Source organism: Hypanus sabinus, chromosome 9, assembly GCF_030144855.1.
Source record: "Hypanus sabinus isolate sHypSab1 chromosome 9, sHypSab1.hap1, whole genome shotgun sequence".
In the NCBI taxonomy this organism is placed as follows: Eukaryota; Metazoa; Chordata; class Chondrichthyes; order Myliobatiformes; family Dasyatidae; genus Hypanus; species Hypanus sabinus.
The window spans coordinates 43716267-43736082 of NC_082714.1; the positions used below are offsets into that span (position 1 = coordinate 43716267).

The 19816-nt window shown below is 41.7% G+C and overlaps 1 protein-coding gene and 1 long non-coding RNA gene across 7 annotated transcripts in view; one reads left to right on the top strand and one right to left on the bottom strand.

Annotated features, from left to right (window-relative positions):
- LOC132399328 (kinesin-like protein KIF19) overlaps positions 1-19816 on the top strand; it is a 185478-nt gene that overhangs the window by 65356 nt on the left and 100306 nt on the right. For all 6 annotated transcript variants that reach the window (XM_059979577.1, XM_059979578.1, XM_059979576.1 and 3 more), the window contains 5 exons: positions 2408-2602; positions 3832-3984; positions 5211-5333; positions 6496-6652; positions 15662-15836. In XM_059979577.1, the coding sequence (XP_059835560.1) occupies positions 2408-2602; positions 3832-3984; positions 5211-5333; positions 6496-6652; positions 15662-15836 (803 nt within the window). The remainder of the gene's footprint in view (positions 1-2407; positions 2603-3831; positions 3985-5210; positions 5334-6495; positions 6653-15661; positions 15837-19816) is intronic.
- LOC132399332 (uncharacterized) overlaps positions 6659-19816 on the bottom strand; it is a 43124-nt gene continuing 29966 nt past the window's right edge. The window contains exons 2-3 of the long non-coding RNA XR_009513963.1: positions 19009-19093; positions 6659-7606 (exon numbers count right to left, since the gene is read on the bottom strand). This is a non-coding gene — a long non-coding RNA (uncharacterized LOC132399332). The remainder of the gene's footprint in view (positions 7607-19008; positions 19094-19816) is intronic.

Below are 19816 nucleotides of genomic sequence, written 5' to 3' on the forward strand. Positions count from 1 at the left end.
GATAAGTCAACTGGATCGGATGGTCTACACCCCAGGGTTCAAAGTTCAACAGTTTGAAGTAAAATTTATTATCAGAGTACATACATGTTACCACATACAACCCTAAGATTCTTTCTCCTGTGGGCACACTCAGCAAATCTATAAAACAGAAACTGTAACCAAGATCAATAAACAACTAACTGTGCAAATGTAAATATAAATAAATAGTAATAAATAATGAAAATACAAGATAAAGCGTCCTTAAAGTGAGATCATTGGTCGTGGAACACCAGAAATAGAATGAATGTAGTTGTCCTCTTTTATTCAAGAGCCTGATGATTAAGGGGTTCTTGAACCTGAGGATCTACCTGATGGCAGCAGTGAGAAAAGAACATGGCCTGGGTGGTGAGGATCTTTGACAATGGGTGCTGCTTTTCTGTGATAATGTTTAATGTAGATGTGCTTACTGGTTGGGAGGGCTTTACCCACAATGTACTGCGCTAAACCCACTACCTTTTGTAGGATTTTCTGAAAGGGGTAGCTGAAGAGAAATGATCTTTCAAGAATCACTAGATTCTGGAATGGCTCCTGAGGACTGGAAAGTTGCACATGTCACTTTACTATTTAAGATGGAAGGGAGACAGAAGAAAGGAAATTATAGGCCAGTTAGCCTGACTTCAGTGGTTGAAAAGATGAGGTAGTTTATTATCAAGGATGAGGTCTTGGGGTACTTGGAGGCACATGATAAAAAGGCCCAATTCAGCACAGTTTTTTAGAGGGGAAATCTGCTGACAAATCCATTGGAATTCTTTGAAGTGGATGTTGTTTATTTGGATTTTGAGAAGGCCATTGTCAAGGTGTTGCAAATGAGGCTGTCTAACAAGATAAATGCTCCTGGTATTGCAGGATAAGTACAAACATGGACAGAAGATTGGCTGACCGGCAGGAGACAGAGTTGGAATAAAGGGGGCCTTTTCTGGTTGGCTGTTGGTAGCTAGTGATGTGCCAGAGGGGTTTGTGTTGAGATTGGTTCTTTTCAAGTCATGTCAATGATTTGAATGAAGGGATTGATCACTTTGTGGCAAAGTTTGCGGACAATATGAAGATAGGTGGAGGTAGTGTTGAGGAAGCAGAGTGTCTGCATGAGGACTTTGATTGGGGGGATGAGCAAAGAAGTGGCAGATGGAATATAACGTCAGGAATTCTATGGTCATGCACTTTGGCAGAAAGAATAAAGGTGTGAACTATTTTCTATATGGGGAGAAAATTCAAAACTCAGAGGTACAAGAGGAATTGGGAATTCTTGTGCAAGATTCCCTAAAGGTTAACTTGCGGGTTGAGTCAGTGATAAGGAAAGCAAATGCAATGTTAGCATTCATTTCAAGAGGACTGGAGTACAAAAGCAAGGACGTAATGCTGAGGCTTTATAAGGCATGGTCAGACTGAGCTTGGAGTGTTGTGAGCAGTCTTGGACCCCTTATCTAAGAAGAGGTATGCTGGCATTGGAGAGTTTCCACAGGAGGTTCATGAGAATGATCCCAGAAATAATGAAAAGGTTGACATATAAGAGTGTTTGATGGCCCTGGACCTGTACTTGCTGGATTTTAGAAGAATGAGAGAGGATCTCACTGAAACCTATTCAATATTAAAAGGCCTAGATAGTGTGGATGTGGAGAGGATGCTTCCTATGGTGGGTGAATCTAGGACTAAAGGACACAGCCTCCTAACTGAAGGATATCCATTTAGAACAAAGGTGATGAAACATTTTTTTAACCAGAGGGTGGTGAATCTGTGGAATTTATTGCCACCGAGGGCTGTGCAGGCCAAGTCTTTGGATATACTTAAGGTGGAGTTTGATCGGTTCTTTATTAATAAAGGTGTCAAAGGTTATGGGGAGAAGGGAGGAGAGTAGGGTTGAGATGATGGTTATTTATTCAATGGGCTGAATGGCCTAAGTCTGCTTCTATGCCTCATGGTTTCATGGTCTAAGAAATGAGAGCAGGAGTAGGCATTCTTCATTTTGTACCTGCTCTGGACTATCTCTACTAAAGAGAAGAAAAAGTATTTGAGAGAAGAGATGAATATCTGCAGGATCCCATTCAACTGAGCCAATACCTTTTATTAGCTTCATCTCTTATTCGTTCTGTTTGTTTTAGCTGTGATCCTTTGAGATTCTTGATCATTAACCTGGCTAGTCAAGCGATTTCTCCTTTGAACTGCACAGATAAAAATTCACCTTTCCTGCCCATGGCGGTAAATTATCAAAATGTATTGCACACTGTTGAAATCAACCCGAATCTTCTGTGTTAGCTGGTTCATTCTTGCTGCTGGTTTAATGCATGGGCAGTGACAACAAAAATGTACCTCCAAGCCTTTCAAAAAATTTAGATCAAGTTACAAGTGATTTTTTTATTTACTTAATTCTCAGATCATGCGGTTGTTGACAAAAGGAAACAGACAACGAACACAGGAACCAACAGCGGCCAACAAAACCTCATCCCGTTCCCATGCGGTGCTGCAGGTTACTGTCAAACAGAGGAGTCGAATAAAAGACATTTCAGAGGAAATACGAATTGGCCGTCTCTTTATGATTGACCTTGCTGGATCTGAGAGAGCATCTCAGGTAACCATGAAACAGCCTAAACTTCCATGGTTACCTCACTTTGTTTTTGATGTCTGAAAGTTGGATTGTGATTGTATAAATCACTTGGAAAGTTTCAGCCATTTCAAGACACTAAGAACAAACACAATATGTACTCTCTTGTGTTTGTCTTTGTCTATTTGACCCTTTGATCAGTCTGCGTTGGGGGACTGTGTTGTTATATCGGTGTGGGGAGATGGAAATAAAAGCAATTTGATTGACAGTTGGATCTCAGCATTTATTTTGGGAGGAATATAATTGTCTCCTTTTCATTCTAATCTTTGATCTCTGCTTTTCATGGATGGTTTGAGTAGATTTTGGTGGAGACCAAGAGGTAGGAAAGCCTCCGTGCTTTAGGCATCAGGATATTGATGACCTCAGGGAAACAAGGATATTCAGGGTTAAGTCTCATATCAAATGGCTGACATTATCATGTAAATGATTATCACTAATGAGGCACAGCAAGCCACTGGCCTAAAATGTTGTGAACCCTGTTTGCCAAACAGGAGGATTCCAACTTTATTTCCCAGAATAGCCCTGTCCTTTCTTTCTCAACAGTTAATGACCTTGTGGCATTCCTCAGTCTTTTTTAATTTTTGGAATTCCTGAAATGCATAGAAATATTGTCCGAGAAGGAAAATACATAATGATTTTTTAAAAAGAACAAGGAGACCACATAAACATGAGTCCTGATGAAGGGCCTTGGCCTGAAACATCGGCTGTTAACTCTGTTCCATAGATGCATCTGGCCTGCAGAGTTCCTCCAGCAATTTGTGTGTGTTACAAAGAGACCTCATACTTTGTAGAGGGAAGTAAATTTCACAGAGATAACAAATTTTGTGCACACCCAGCCAACAGTCAACCCAATGAAGTCAAGATGAAGTGAATCAACAGAGATACGTGAAGATGGAAAGGAGGATAAGATGTTTTGATAAGAATGCCGATGGGGTCTCAATTGACTCAAATGAAAAGTGACCAAACCAGCGTTGCTAAAACTGGTTGAGTTGGATTTGTGGAATTGACTCTGAGAGAGATACTCAGAATGGAAGCAGTTTTAGGGAGGAAGGGGGATAGAAATTAGAGAGAAATGGGTCAATGTGGGGGTGAACTCTCCTCTTTATCTGGTAGTGATGGAACGCCATATAGCAGCCTTGCATGTAAGTAATGACGGGAGAGATGAGGAAACATCTCACCAATTTTTCTTCCAACAGACTCAGAATACTGGCAAAAGGATGAAAGAAGGAGCCCACATTAATCGATCTCTACTTGCCCTGGGAAACTGTATCAATGCATTGAGTGAAAAAGGAGCGAATCGTCCCCAGTATGTCAACTTCAGAGACAGCAAATTGACCCGGCTATTAAAGGTACCAAGAAGCTTTTTACTCTAGAATCACAAGCAGTATTTAAAAACTTAGTGCTGACTTTTCTCTAGATGAAATGACCCGGATTCAGGCAATTTAACCTGATCCATATTCACATAAACTTATGTCAGTCCTACCTCCTTCCCATTTAGTTTAGACGAGAAAACCTTAATGTATAGATGTAGATTTAGGCAATTTGGCCTATCGAATCTATTCCACCATTCAATCAACGCTGATTTTTAAAATGTCATTTTCCCTGTAGCTCTTAACCCCTTTACAAACCAATATCCTATCAATCTGTCTTAAATACACTCAATGACTTGGCCTCCACAGCCCTCTGTGGCAAAAATATTCCACAGATTTACCACCCTCTGGTTGAATGAATTCCTCCCCATCTTAGTTTTAAAGGGACATCCTTTTATTCTGAGACTGTGATGTGTGATCTTGGACTGTCCTACTAATGAACACATTTTTCCCATGTTTAATCTATCCAGGCCTTTCAGTATCTTGTCAGTTTCAGTGAGGCCCACCCAACTCATCCTCTGGACTCTACTGAGTACGGGCCCAGAGACATCATTCTTGTGAACCTCCTATGGGCCAGCACATCCTCCTTTAGATGTGGGGTCCCAAATTCCAAACAATATTCCAAATCTAGCCTGGCCAATATAAAGCCTCAGCAGTTCATCCTTAGTTTTGTATTCTAGCCCTCGCGAACACTAACATTGCCTTTACATTTTTCACTACCGATTCAGCCTGCAAGTTAATCTTCAGGGAATCCTGAACTAGGACTCCCAAGTCCCCTAACATTGAATTTTCTCCCCATTTAGAAACTAGTCTGCATCTTTAGTTTTCCCACCAAAGTGCAGAAGCCTATATGTTCCTATGATGTGTCCCATAATCCCATTCTTTGCCCAACCTGTGCTGGCCCTCCTGCTGGCTCCCTGCAACTCCCTTTCATTTTATCTGAATGAAGTAAATTCACCAATCGAAAATGGGGTCAATTGTGAAAATCAGTTTCATTGCGGTCAAGATTATCCAATTATGATGTGTAGATTTAGAAGAAGGGTGGATCAACCGTTCGCTCTTCCCGGTTGTTCAAACTGCCCAACTGTTTATCAAAACCAAATACTGTAACTTAGCATCTCATTTCTGAGTTTTTATGTGATCCTTGTGTTGGTGATCAATGGGTTGCGTTGAAATAAAGAATAATTAGCTCTGTTTTATTGCAGGACTCATTGGGTGGAAATAGCAGAACTGTGATGATTGCTCACATCAGCCCCGCCAGTAGCTCATTTGAGGAGTCCAGGAACACCTTGATATATGCAGACCGTGCCAAGAATATTAAAACCAGGGTAGGAGGGAAGAAAGATAAAACTAAATCCTACCTTTTCAGCTCTGGATTAGCTGTGTAGTGGTGAACGCGTGCAGAGACTAATGTTCTCACAGCATAGTGGTTAGCATAACACTATCTCAGCGCCAGCGACTTGTGTTCAATTATACCATTGTCTGTAAGGAGTTTTTGTGTACTCCCCATGACTGCATGGGTTTCCTCCAGACGCCCCAGTTTCCTCACTCATTCCAAAAAACATACAGATTGGGAAGTTAATTGGTCACATAGGTATAATTGGACTATAAGACCATAAAACAAAAGAGTAGAATTAGGCCATTCTGCCTATTGAGTCGACTCCACCTTTCCAACATGGTTCATTTATTATCCCCCCTGAACCTCATTCTCCTGCCTTCTCCCTGTAACTTGTGACTCCCGAAATAACTGAGAACCTATCAACCTCCACCTTAAATATACCCAATGGCATGGCCTTCACAACCGTCTGTGCAGTACTGAATTTCACAGATTCGCCACTCCTTGGCTAAAGAAATTCCTCTTCATCCCTGTTCTAAAGGGATGTCCCACTATTCCGAGGCTGTGCCCTCAGCTCCTGAGTGTCAGGAAGCAGATCTCACAGTAGGTCATGATACTGTCAAAATTACACATGCTACTGATAGCTGAGGATTAAAAATTGGTGAGTATGTCAGGGAGACATACAGGGAGACATCAACAGGAGCAACGAGCCATTTAGTATTTTACCCGAAATACGCTGTCTCCAACAAAGTAACGCTTCATCACTACTGCAGTAAAGTCTCAAACTAGGTTTTGTTCTTGAGCCTTTGGAGTGAGTTTTGATTTTATTTTTGACTGCACAGACCTTGTATTTTAGTAGATGCAAAAGAAATTTGATAAATAGAAACTGTTGGAAGTTCATAGCCATGGTAACGGTATCTATAGAAGAATGGTTAGGTAACATAGCAATTGTTCATTACTAATAAGCAGAATAACTTATCAGATAGCATCATTGTCATGTTTTTTCCTGTGAGCTGGTTACATATTGTTCTGGCATATTGTATTCCGGGTGCCAGTTAGTGCAAGATGCCAATCAGCCCCCAGTGTCTCAGGTTATTCCTGGTTGTGTTTCCTTCATTTTTCATGTTTCTAATTATGGAATTATTACACTTCAGGTGAAACAAAATCTGCTGAATATCTCATACCACATTACTCAGTACACCAACATCATAGCTGATCTCAAGAAAGAGATTGAGCGACTGAAACTGAAGATTGAGCAGCAGGAGCCAGAGCAGAGAAGATCAGAGAAGGCCAATATCAGGGATATTCAAGGTAGGTTAGGGAGTTCACATTTTCCAAGGATCTGCGTGAGTAGGAATAACAAGTGTATAATCGTTGACCCGCAGGAGACACAATAGCCAAAAAGGTTGTTTATGATAGTAGTACTTAAAGCTTGCTTCAACTTTGTGCATATTTTGTGATTTAAAAATGGGTGAATGCCCATTTTTGCTGATTTATTCCAAAGTGAAATGTGATAATGACTCTTCCAGGGATTTTACATACCCCCTCAGGAAATTGGATGGGCATCCCCAGGGCGAGTACCAAGCTGATCTGACATGTTCTGTAGGTGGGGAGAATTAGGCCATGTTATTCTGGGAATGAGCCTTGGTGGATACTGTGTACTCCTGAGGCAACCATGCTTTAGTAATGCAGCATTGGCTTGAGAGCCGATAGCTACCCCCATTGATCTTCTTATCCTCCATCATTCATCAAGGCCTAGATCCTCAATTTTCCCAATTCCCCCAAGGGTGCCTGATTCTCCCAGCTGTTGGTACCCCTATAGAGGCCCAGATCACTAAATCACACCACACCCCAGCCATTTTGGCATTCATTGGCAAAAACCACAGACCTGAATCATTTCAAACACTTACCTTGGCATGAACCTTGGTCCTTCCAGACCTACCCCCAACCATGGACTCCCCTCTGTCCAGACTCTCCTTGACTACTATTCTCAAACCTTCTTGATTGTGCCTGCTGCCAACCTGGGCCAGCTCTGGAAGTGCTCTTCAACAATCCCATTCCAGATCCAAGGCCCTGATCACCATTTTCCAACACTCAGCTGACCTTCTCTCATTTCTCATTACCCAACCCCAACCCGTCCTGAGCAGCAGATTATCGGACTGTTTAGTGAGTTTACAATTTACCTTCGGGGCCCAAACAGCTCCTCCGCAATCCAAACCTCTGAAGCTTCTTGAATGTTCCATTTTGTGCCAGGTGTAAAATAATCTGACACAAGACAAGGAAAAAAATCCATGTATTTTTCTGGCCTTGGTGTGATGCCAGGAATTTCTAACCACCTGCCATTCGGCAGTGAAACAATATCTCCTACTTGACCCCATTTACAGCAATTCAATCTTGTTAAGGGACACTGAACAGCAGAATAATTACCCAATATAAAGCTCTGCCTTTATAAAACACCATATCCTTTGACTCGCCCATGAACAGTGCCATACAAATGCAGACAATTGATACTCACCCATCTGGTGCATGTCGCATTTTCCTTGTTTAATAATTTAATAATAAAATAAATACCCACCACATTTATGATTGATTGTCTCACATTTCTTATAGAGAAATGCTTTAATATTTATGTAGTTCACTGACTTGTGAGCTGTTCCTTCCAAGTCAAGCTGGATCTTAAAAATTCACAGGAGAATTTTTGTATATTTTATTAATAAAATATTTTTGTCATCTGCTATAACTGTTTTATTCTGTACTTTCATGAAGCATTCATGTTTTATTCTGTACTTTCATCAAAATTGCGTCATCAGCATGACGCAATTTAAATGCTGTTCATGACTCGCTGCTGATATGTTTGAAAAACTTCGTAACGTGCAGCATTGTTTGTGGACAGCTGATTGGCTGAGGGGCACAAAAATCAATCACGTCTAAAGTCTCTCCAAATGAGTTAGGGAGGAATATGTGTTACTGTGATTTCGGCTTGGCTGGTCTTGCATCATTTACCTGTTGTTCAGTCTGTGTGACCTTCAAATGCACAGTGAGTATAACAGGAGTCTAACTGGCTAAAATTCTGTAACTTGTAATCCTGTACAGAGGACTGCTATGCCCCTCTGTTTGTCCAGGTGGGGGTATTAAGGCACCAGTTCTGTCAGGCATATGTCCACCTGAGCATGAGAACGGGTCCCTTTATGCTTTTTCTGCCATTCCTTTGGTGGCATAGCCGTTTGAGGTGCTGCCTTGCACAGCTCTAGTTGACTCTGGTTCGACCCAGACCTCCAGTACTGTCTGTGCGGTGTTTGCACTTTCTCCCTGTAACCCATGGCTTTTTCCAGGCTGATCTGGTTTCCTCCCATATGTTGGCTGATAGTTTAATTGCCCGCTGTATCTTGTTCCTTGTGTTGGCGAGCGGTGGAGGGTTTCATCTCCCAGAATTTCATTGGATAAGCAAGAAGCATCAGTCTCAGAGTTAACGTTCCTTTTGAGCCAATGTTCACTGCTTGTTTTCGTGAGAACACTCCACAGGATTCCCTTTTCCCAGCATGACCTGCTTCTGATCTTGAAGCTGCTTCTCCTTGCCCTAGATTCCCTTACTAGCAGACAAATGTTTCTCTCCCTCAGAACTGTCAATTCCTTTGAAAAATCATGGAACTTGAACAAATAGTCCTTTGTATTCCACGGGATGCCTCAATAAATTTTGTAATTTCTTCTTTTAATGTAACTGTTGGAGCGCTAGTTATTTTCTGGTAATGCTGTAATAAGCTCCTTCCAAGTCCAAGATACTCTTCCTATTTTGTGGATTTCAAATTAATCCAAATGTGATATAACCAGGTCTTCAAGTAGCTTTGCCTTATTGGTTACTTGAATTGAATCATCCAGTGACTAAGATGCAGTGATACAGAGAGGGAGAGAGATCAGGAGAGATTGGCCCATTTGGATTGTTCTTTCAATTATCCAGCATAGGTACAATGGGCTGAATTCTATTATGAGCCAGTTTGGCTGAATAGTTATTCGCAGTGCGCTACAGTTGTGTGGCATCTTTAGTTCAAATATCAGACCAATCACACTGGTCAGTCACAATCACTACGTCCTAACGATGCTTGACATCTGAGGTGAGAGCATTACAGTCACTTTCAGTAAAGAGCCAATCAATTCCCATCTTATGTCAGTGATAGGCTGAACGTTCTAGGCTGTACAGGTACAGATTAGGTTTTGACAAATTCATCCTGCTTAACTTCCCAAGCCAGGTGTTTGCCAATGTTCAGCGGCCACACATAATTTAAGAATGTTAACATGCAGCTTGTATTAATAAGTTTATAAAAAGTTTATTTTTAATAACAATCACAGGGTACATTTACTTCTGCTTCTTTCCATTTGAAAAGGGCGCTCAGTCCTGCTGTTTTATGATGCCCTTCCAAAGTGTTATCTCCCAGACCGTGGGTTTAAATCCTTTGGTACCATATTAAAGAATTCAGTATTCTTAAGTGGGAGTGTGAACAGCCAGAATTCGTGGTTCATTTAGGTACCAATGACGGGTAGGACGAGTGACGAATTTCTGCACAGGAGTTCAGGGAGTTAAATGCTATGTTAAAGGGCAGGGTTCTGATCTCAGGATTGCTACCCATGCTACATGCCAGTGGGGCCAGAACTAGGAAGATTATGCAGTTTAATACGTGGCTAAGCAGTTGGTGTAGGAAGGAGGGCATAAGACTTTTGGATCATTGGACTCCCTTCTAGGGAAGGTGGGAGCTGTACAGAAGGGACAGTTTGCACCTAAACTTGAAGGAGGAGTAATATCCTAGCAGGAAGGTTTGTCAATGCTGGACGGTGGAGTTTAAACTAGAGTTGCAGGGGGATGGGAACCAGAGTGCCAGAACAGTTAGTTCTGGAGGCAGATGTAGGTAAAATCTCAGGCAAAGTTAGGAATTAAAAGGTTGAGCATGGTGTGACAAAATCAGAAAAGGTGAATACAGGACTGCAGGTTTTGTATCTGACTGCATGCAGTATACATAATAAGGTAGATCAACTTGCAGCACAGTTGCAGATTGGCAGGTATGATGTTGTAAGCATCACTGAATCATGGCTGAAAGATTACAGCTGGGAACTTAATGTCCAAGGATACACATTGTCTTGAAAGGATAGGCGGGAAGGCAGAAGTGGTGGGTTGATCTGTTGGTAAACAAAATTAAATCAAATCATAAGAAAGAGGTGACATAGGGTCTGAAGGAGTTGAATCATTGTGGATAGAGCTAAGGAACCGCAAAGATAGAAAGACCCATATGGGAGTTGATGGAGCTGCACTCATCCAGGCGAGTGGCGAGTATTCCATTACACTCCTGACCTGAGCCGTGTAGATGGTGGACAGGCTTGGGGAGTCAGGAGGTGAATTACAGGCTGCAGGATTCCTAGCCTTTAACCTGCTCTGGTAGCCATGGTGTTTATATGGCTAGACCAGTTCAGTTTCCCGTCGATGGTAACCCCCAGGATGTTGATAGTAGAGGATTCAGTGACAGTGATGTTTCTGAATGTCAAGGGACGATGGTTAGAGCCTCTCTCGTTGGAGTCGGTCATTGCTTGACACTTTTGTGGCCACTTGTCAGCCCAAGCCTGGATATTGTCCAGGGCCTGCTGCATTTGGGCATGAACTGCTTCACTATCTGAGGAGTCACGAATGGTGCAGAACATTGTGCAGTCATCTGCGAACATCCCCACTTCTGACCTTATGACAGAAGGAAGGTCATTGGTGAAGCAGCTGAAGCTAGTTGGTCCTAGGACACTTCCCTGAGGAACTCCTGCAGTGATGTCCTGAGAATGAGATGATTGACCTCCAACCACCACAACCATCTTCCTTTGTGCCAGGTATGATTCCAACCAGTGGAGGGTTTCCCCCTAATTCCCATTGACTCCATTTTAGTTAGGGCACCTGAATCCCATACTCAGTCAAATACTGCCTTGATGTCGAGGGCTATCACTCTCACCTCACCTCTGGCATTTAGCTCTTTGGACCATATTTGGACCAAGGAGGTAATTAGGTCAGGAGCTGAGTGGCCTTGACGGAATCCAAACTGGGCATCCATAAGCAGGTTATTGCCGAGTAGGTGTTGCATGATAGTAGTGTTGATGACCCATTCCTTTACTTTGCTGATGATTGAGAGTAGGCTGATAGGGAGGTAAATGGCTGGGTTGGATGTCCTGTTTCTTGTGTACAGGACATACCTGGGCATTCCAGATGTTGTAGCTGTACTGGAACAGCTTGGGTAGTAGCACAGCAAGTTCTGGAGCACAAGTCTTCAGGGCTCTTGCCCGGATTTTGTCTCGGCCCTTGGTCTTCGCAGTATCCAGTACTTTTGGCCATTTCTTGATATCACGTGGAGTGAATCATATTTGTTGTATACTGACATCTAGGATGCTGGGAACTTCTGAAGGAGGCAGAGCTGGGTCATCTACTTCGCACTTCTGACTGAAGATTGTTGCAAATGTCTCAGCCTTACCTTTTATTCAGTGTGCTGAGCTCCTCTGTAATTGAGGATGGGGATATTTTGGAGCCTCCTCCTCAACTGAGTAGTTTGATTGCCCACCACCATTCATGGCTGAATGTGGCAGGACTACAGAGCTTAAATCTGATCCATTGGTTGTTGGACCACTCAGCTCGGTCTATTACATGCTGTGGCCAGAATTGATAGGGAAAGAACACTGGCAGGGATGATGGCAGAGCAGCAATGGCTGGAATTTCTGGAAACAATTCAGAAGGCACAGGACATATGCATCCTAAAGAGAAAGATGTATTCTAAAGAAAGATGACATAACTGTCGCTAACAAGATAAGTCAAAGCCAACATAAAAGCCAAAGAGAGGGTATATAATAGAGCAAAAAATAGTGGGAAGTTAGAAGATTTGGAAGGTTATTAAAAACAAACAGAAGGCAACTAAGAAGTCATTAAGGAGGTAAAGATGGAATACATAAGTAAGCTAGCCAATAATACTAAAGAGGATACCAAAAGCTTCTTCAGATACATAATGTGTAAAAGAGATGGGAGAGTGGATGTTGGACTGCAGGAAAACAGTGCTGAAGAGCTAGCATTGGTGGAACAACAAAATGGCAGATGAACTGAATAAGTAGTTTGCGTCAGTCTTTACTGTGGAAAACACCAGCAGTATGGTGGAAGCTCTTGGAAAACTGAAAGGTCTGAAGGTAGATGAGTCACCTGCACCTGCAGTATACATCCTAGAGTCTGAAAGAGGTGGCTGAAGAGATCGTGGAGGTATTAGTAATGGTCTTTCAAGAATCGCTAATTTCTGGAATGGTTCTGGGGGACTGGAAAATTGCAACTGTCATTCCACTCTTCAAGAAGGGAGAGATGCAGAAGAAAGGAAACTATGGCTAGTTAGTCTAACAGTGGTAGGGATGATGTTGGAATTGATAATTAAGGATGAGGTCTCAGGGTACTTGGAGGCACATGATAAAATTGACCTTAGTCAGCATAGTTTCCTCAAGGGAAAATCTTGTCTGACAGATCTGTTGGAATTCTTTGAAGAAATAACAAGAAGGATAGACAAAAGAGAATTGGTTGATGTTGTATACTTGGATTTTCAGAAGGCCTTTGACAAGGAGTCAGACACGAGGCAGCTTAACAAGCTATTAGTCTATGTAATTGCAGGAAAGATTCTAACATGGATAAAGCAGTGGCTGATTGGCAGGAGGCAGAGTGGGAATAAAGGGAGCCTTTTCTGGCTGGCTGCCAGTGACTAGAAGTGGTCCACAGTGGTCTGTGTTAGGACCAACTATTTTTACATTATATGTCAATGATTTGGATGATGGAATTGATGGCTTTGTAGCAGTTATCAGCCAATATGAAATTAGGTGGAGGAGAGGGAAGTAGAGAGGCTACAGAAGGATTAGGAGAATGGGTAAAGAAATGGCAGGTGAAATACAGTGTTGTGAAGTGTATGGTCATGCACTTTGGTAGAAGAAATGAAAGGGTTGACTATTTTCTAAATGGAGAGAAAAAACAATAAACTGAGGGGCAAAGGGACTTGGGAGTCCTTGTGCAGGATTCCCTAAAGGTTAATTTGCAGGTTGAGTCTGTGGTGAGGAAAACAAATGCGATTTTAGCATTAATTTCAAGAAGACTAGAATGTGAAAGTAAGGATTTAATGTTGAGACTTTATAAGGTACTGGTGAGGCCTCACTTGGAGTATTGTTGGCAGGTTTGGGCCCCTTGTCTTTGAAAAGATGTGTTAAAACTGGAGAGGATTCAAAGGTGGTTCATGAAAATTATTTCAGGATTGAATGGCTTGTCACGTGAAGAGCGTCTGATGCCTCTGGAGCTGTATACTCTAGAATTCAGAAGAATGACGGGTCAGCTCTTCAAAACCTTTTGAATGGTGAAAGGCCTTGATATAGTGGATGTGGGGAGGATGTTTCATGTGGTGGTAGAGTCTAAGACCAGAGGACACAGCCTCAGAATGGATGGGCATCTTTTGGAATGGAGGTGAGGAGGAATTTCTTTAGCCAGAGAGTGGTGAATCTGAGGAATTCTTTGCCACTGGGAGCTGTGGAAGCCATGCCTTTATGTATATTTAAGGCAGAGGTTGGTAGATTCTCAATTGCTCAGGGCATGAGGAGAGATCAGAAGAAGGTAGAAGACTGGAGATGAAAGGAAAATTGGATCAGCCGTGATGAAATGGCGGAGCAGACTCCATGGGCCAAATGGCCACTTTCTGCTCCTCTGGGCATGGAATAAGTCCAAGTCGTTCAGCCCTACTCTCAGTTGTGAGAACAGATTAGAAAAGGATGCAACTCTTAACAAGCCAACCCTAAACTGGCAATCTAACTCAATGGGGGTCTGTGCAGAAGCTACCGGTAGTTTTCTGTGATGAACTGTAGGGATGGAATATTCTGAATAACATCTGAACCTTATAGGACACCAGAGACTGCTCACTATACACTCAGGTCACGTTTGTGGAAAATTGCTTTGTTTCTCAATACTGAGAAGCCTCATTTTATTCTGTTCAGAAATCCCTTAGATGTAAAATCTGGAAAGCTGTTCTCCTTGCTGCTGAGAGAAACAGTAATGCAAGTTTGCTCATGAGCAGTGACTCAGGTTATTCTGCCTGAGGATATTTGGTTGATACCAGTGTCCACCTGGCAATCATTCACTCTGACATGCTCACACTCTCGTACTCTTCCTCCATGTCCCAGCAATGGCCTACTGATTATGGATTTTCCAAATAGAAACATAGAAACATAGAAAATAGGTGCAGGAATACGCCATTCGGCCCTTCGAGCCTGCACCACCATTCAGTATGTTCATGGCTGATCATCCAACTCAGAACCCTGTACCTGCTTTCTCTCCGTACCCCCGATCCCTTTAGCCACAAGGGCCATATCTAACTTCCTCTTAAATATAGCCAATGAACCGGCCTCAACTGTTTCTTGTGGCAGAGAATTCCACAGATTCACCACTCTCTGTGTGAAGAAGTTTTTCCTCATCTCGGTCCTAAAAGGCTTCCCCTTTATCCTTAAACTGTGACCCCTCATTCTGGACTCCCCCAACATCGGAAACAATCTTCCTGCATATAGCCTGTCCAATCCTTTTAGAATTTTATACGTTTCAATAAGATCCCCCCTCAATCTTCTAAATTCCAGTGAGTGTAAGCCTAGTCGATCCAGTCTTCCTTCGTCCTGCCATCCCAGGAATCAATCTGGTGAACTTTTGGAAATTTCCTTTTGGAAGTTAAAATTGCATCTGGTTCTACAGTTTCCAGGCTGGGCATTCCAAATTATAATGCCTTGTTCACCTGTCTAGATTCAGACCATATGGCCTGACATTAAAGTGGAACATTTTCCTTCATGGGACTCATTTTCACTTCAGAAATCATTCATTGGCTGAGAATTGACTGCTGCTCAGCACCAGATGGGCTGAAAGGCCTGTTTTTGTGCTGCAGTGCTCTATGACGATTGAAACCTGAGATTGATGGTACTCTGTTATTTAATGAAATTCTGGTAGGTGCAACTCTGTCCCACCCATTTCCAATGAGCCTACCAGCCAACAGGAGGAAACCAGAGCACCATGGGGGTCACATGGAGAATGTACAAATTTCACAGAGGTTTTACTGGAGGTCATGATTTAAACAGGATCACTGGAATTGTTTAAATCTGGGGGATTTTCATGTAACTCAATAATTCCCACAACTAAAAACATAATGGAAATGGAAACAACTGAAGAAGAAATCTTTAATGGAATAAAAAGAGCAGAACTTGATAAACTGCAAAAGAGGAAATAGTTTTTGCTTATGAAGTCAATTTGTGATGTGCTTTCAGCTGAAGTTCAGCAACATTCAGTGGAATACAAGCGAGGCGAAATGGCCAGACTAAGGGATCAACTGATGGTTGCTTTTAGGCAACAAATGGAGATCCGTCACAACCTCATGGAGCTTGAAAATACCAACATGGAGCTTCACATTGACACCTCCAGACATCTGCTAACTATAGCTGAGTGAGTTCAACTGACATCTTAACCATGTCGTCAAGCCTCAAACTGTGCCAGTGGTTTGGATTTTGCAGCATGTTAACAAATAATGTGAAAAAGGATCTAGTGTTTTCCCCATGTAGATGATGAATAAACGCTTTTCAGGAGTCCAGCTGGGTAAATGCATCAATTTTAACTGATGTTTTGTTGACAAACTCTGCCATCTTCATCAGGGCTGATGCCTGAGTGTGGCTAGTCCGGTGGTATTCAGATCCCATCATCCATCCTTCCTGATTGGTTAGTCTTCATCCAATCAGGCTTCTGCTCTCCCACCTTGTTTACAATTGACTGTCAGTTCCTGCTTAGAGTGAGACCTTCAACTTTGTCAAAATTCTTTTCCTCTAGTTTTATTTCAATGGCCTCCTTCACCAGGTGGTCCCAAAAGCCATTGGCACCGTATAGTAGTTTTGTGCCATCAAAGTCAATCCAGTAGCCATTGTGAATGTAATGTTCTGCTGCCACCAATTTCTCTGGGTAACCCAAATGGATTCATCTCCTGTGCTCCTTGATGCGGGTCTCAAACGTGTGTCCCATCTGCTCCTCCATCTTTACAGGGAGTCCTGCAAACACCAACCATCCTGGGTCCCAGGTCATCTTTGACCCGCATAAGCTGAGCTTTGAGCTTCCTGACAGGCTTGTGGATGCTATTAATCCATTATTTGATCAGTATGCTGCCGATCAACCCAAAAACCATGGATATATATAGGAAGACTGGCAGTAGTGATGGGTTTCTCCTCGTTGTTAGGTTTCCTGGTTTTTCCGTTAGTCCTTTTGACGGTCCGATTGATTTTCTTTACCTTGTAGCCATTCTGTAGGAATGTTGTGCATAATCATCTTATTTCCTTGTGGAGACTGCCCGGGTCCGAAATAGTTTTCTCACGGTTAATCAAAGTAGAAAGAACTACTGTACACTGGGAGGCGTGATGGTGGCTGTTATTGTTGAGGTGTAAGTCCATGTGAGTGGGTTTTCTGATAGATGCCATGTCTGTGGTTACCATCTGGTTTCTGTTGTATTAGAATATCCAGGAACGGGAGCCAGTCATTCTTCTCCATATCGATTTATGTTGAATGTTTGGATGTATACTGTTCAGATGGTCGTGGAACTATTGGTCCTCCTGGTGAACGAAGCCATTGCAATAAAACCAGAGGAAAAGAATTTTAACAAAGATGAGAGTCTCACTCTAAGTAAGAACTGGAATTCGATTGTGTACAGGGTGGGACAGTAGAAACCTGATTGGATGAGGACTAGCCAATCAGGAAGGACAGACTACAGGGGTCTGAATACCACCGGACTAGACATGCCCAGACATTATCCCTGATGAAGTTGGCAGAGTTTGTCAGCGAAACATGTTAAAATTGATATATGTACCCAGCAGGATGCCTGAGAAGAGTTTAACAATAATGTGTTTATTTATCTCATATGATTAATGCCCCTATGTATGTGCAATTACAAGTTAAATTATCCTATGTCATGGCAGCTTCTTCCACTGGTTGGGAAGTTCACTGGAACGTATAATGTCAAATATTATCAGGCTATTTAGTTGTAGGAGCTTGTGCACTAGTCACTAAGATCCCACAGTTTAAAGATGTACCGGTTCATAGGCTAATTGGTCATCGTAAATCGTCTCATGATGGGTCTAGGGTTAAATTGAAGAGCTTATTCCATGCTGTAACTCAATAAATAATCACTAAGATCTTTGCTAATTAATAATTAACCCCATTTATCTATCATCTCTTAATATTTTTTAAACCTCTGATTAACAAATACTGCCTCCACCTTTTATTTCTGCAGCCTTTTAACAACAAAAATTGTGTGATAACCTTGAAAGAAAAGGCACTTGTAGCTGCTGCCTTCTCTGCCTCTTCTTTCTGAGGCACACAAAGTGTCAGGTGCTGAGTGTTTGAATCCTTTACGTTGTCTGCTGTGATTGCTGCACTGAGTCCTGTACTCCAGCTTATCACCATTAAACAGCTTTAGTACTCGCCTAAACCATGCATCTTCACACAAAGTCTGTGATGGGGCTTTTATTCTTTTGAGTTTCATGTTATGTCTGAATGACACTAGGGCTGTGAGAACAATCTGTGACGATGACTAACATTCAGTCAAAAGCTCAGCTGTGTTTCAAACCCCCAGAAAGCTGTTGCCTGCTGATTGGGATAATTTTGGTGTCAATACGGAAGATGAATTGAAAGTGTATTATTCCCACTGCAGTGGAAGTATTCGATGAGCTGCGTGGGCAGCCAATTTGGCAGGAAGGCAGTTGAAGTCACAGCAGTAGAAACCTCAACCCACAGTATATGCTGATTATGATTACACAGTCTTTTAAGAGAACTGTTTCTGCCATTATTCAAATATCTTGGATGTTGCTTCCCTGATTATTTCAGTTCTAATATTGAATCTGTATTTTGTAGTAAATAATGTTTCACCTGCAAATCAACATCAGTTCCACTATGTCCATTACCTTCAAAAAACTATAAAAAATATTTTAAATGTTTTTTCAGGTCCACATTATACCATTGGTTTCCTGTTAGTCTTGCTTGAATTCAATTTGGTGATTATCTAATGGGGTGATATGGCCAGGTCATATTACACATGATGTGGTCAATGTTACTTGTACAGGCGTACTGTGCAGGGTGAATTTCTACCCGATAAAGAGTTCAAAATCATTTGCGATGTTTGACTGAAGTTTCACATGAGGGCCGGAAACAAGTTATTTTGTCTATAATTATTAGTAGGAGGCCATCATCTTAAGTTTCTTGCATTTTAAAGTTAAGTCTTACTATTTGCAGTTGTAGCAATAGACTTGCTTCCTGCCACTGCTCTTGCTCTTCCCTGTGGACATAATCTTCAGCATCTTCCTAATACACCCTGAATCTCCCCACTAAATCCCTTGTTGCTGCACCTCTTCCTCAGCCCCTTAACACTATCCTCTCACCTGCTCTAACCTTATACCAAGAACCTCACAGTAACACCAACCATGTGCTCAGGGATGATCATAACTACAAAATACCTTAAAATACTTTTCTAAATAGGCAAACTATGAGGGGTGATTGATAAGCTTGTGACCTAAGGTAGAAGGAGTCAATTTTAGAAAATCTAGCACATTTATTTTTCAACATAGTCCCCTGCTATACTTACACACATAGTCCAGTGATCGTGGAACATATGGACCTTGGACCTCCAGAAAATGTCCACAGCGGGGGGTGATTGATAAGTTTGTAGCCTAAGGTAGAAGGAGATGAGTTATACAGCTCTTGTTACATGCACATGCTGGTCAACTCTCTTTAAGTGATAATACAGAAAGTTTGAAGTTAATAACTCATCGGGGTGATTGATAAGTTCGTGGCCAAAGGTAGAAGGAGATGAGTTATTAACTTCAAACTTTCTGCATAATCACTCAAAGAGTTGACCTGCATGTGCATGCAATGAGAGCTGTATAACTCATCTCCTTCTACCTTAGGCCACAAACTTATCAATCACCCCTCGTATATGCAAACCCAAGCCATTTAATTAAAAAAGCTCAAAAATTAGCTTTTTTCATAAAATGATATACAAACGTTTGTAAAATAATGCACAAAATGAATGAAATCCTTTTGAAGATTAATCCTCAAATTAACCAACAAAGGAATTTAATAATGTTTTGATTTCACGTAGGTGTGTGTTAGAAGTATATTTTCGTATTTGCAATATAGAATTTCACAGTGAATTGAGGTAATGGATATGTGTGATGCTCCTTGCATTCTTTGAATTGACTTGGAAGAATCAATTATTATGAAGCAAACCATCAGATTTTTGTTAAGGAATGTTCTGATTGTAATGAAAAATATCTATGGGCAGGAGATAATACTAGTTGTTAGTGACATCAGGCGAACTTTTCCTAGTTTGTGGTGGTGCAGGAGGGCTCTCATTTATGAAGTCTCAAAGGTTTACAGTTTATAAACTTTGA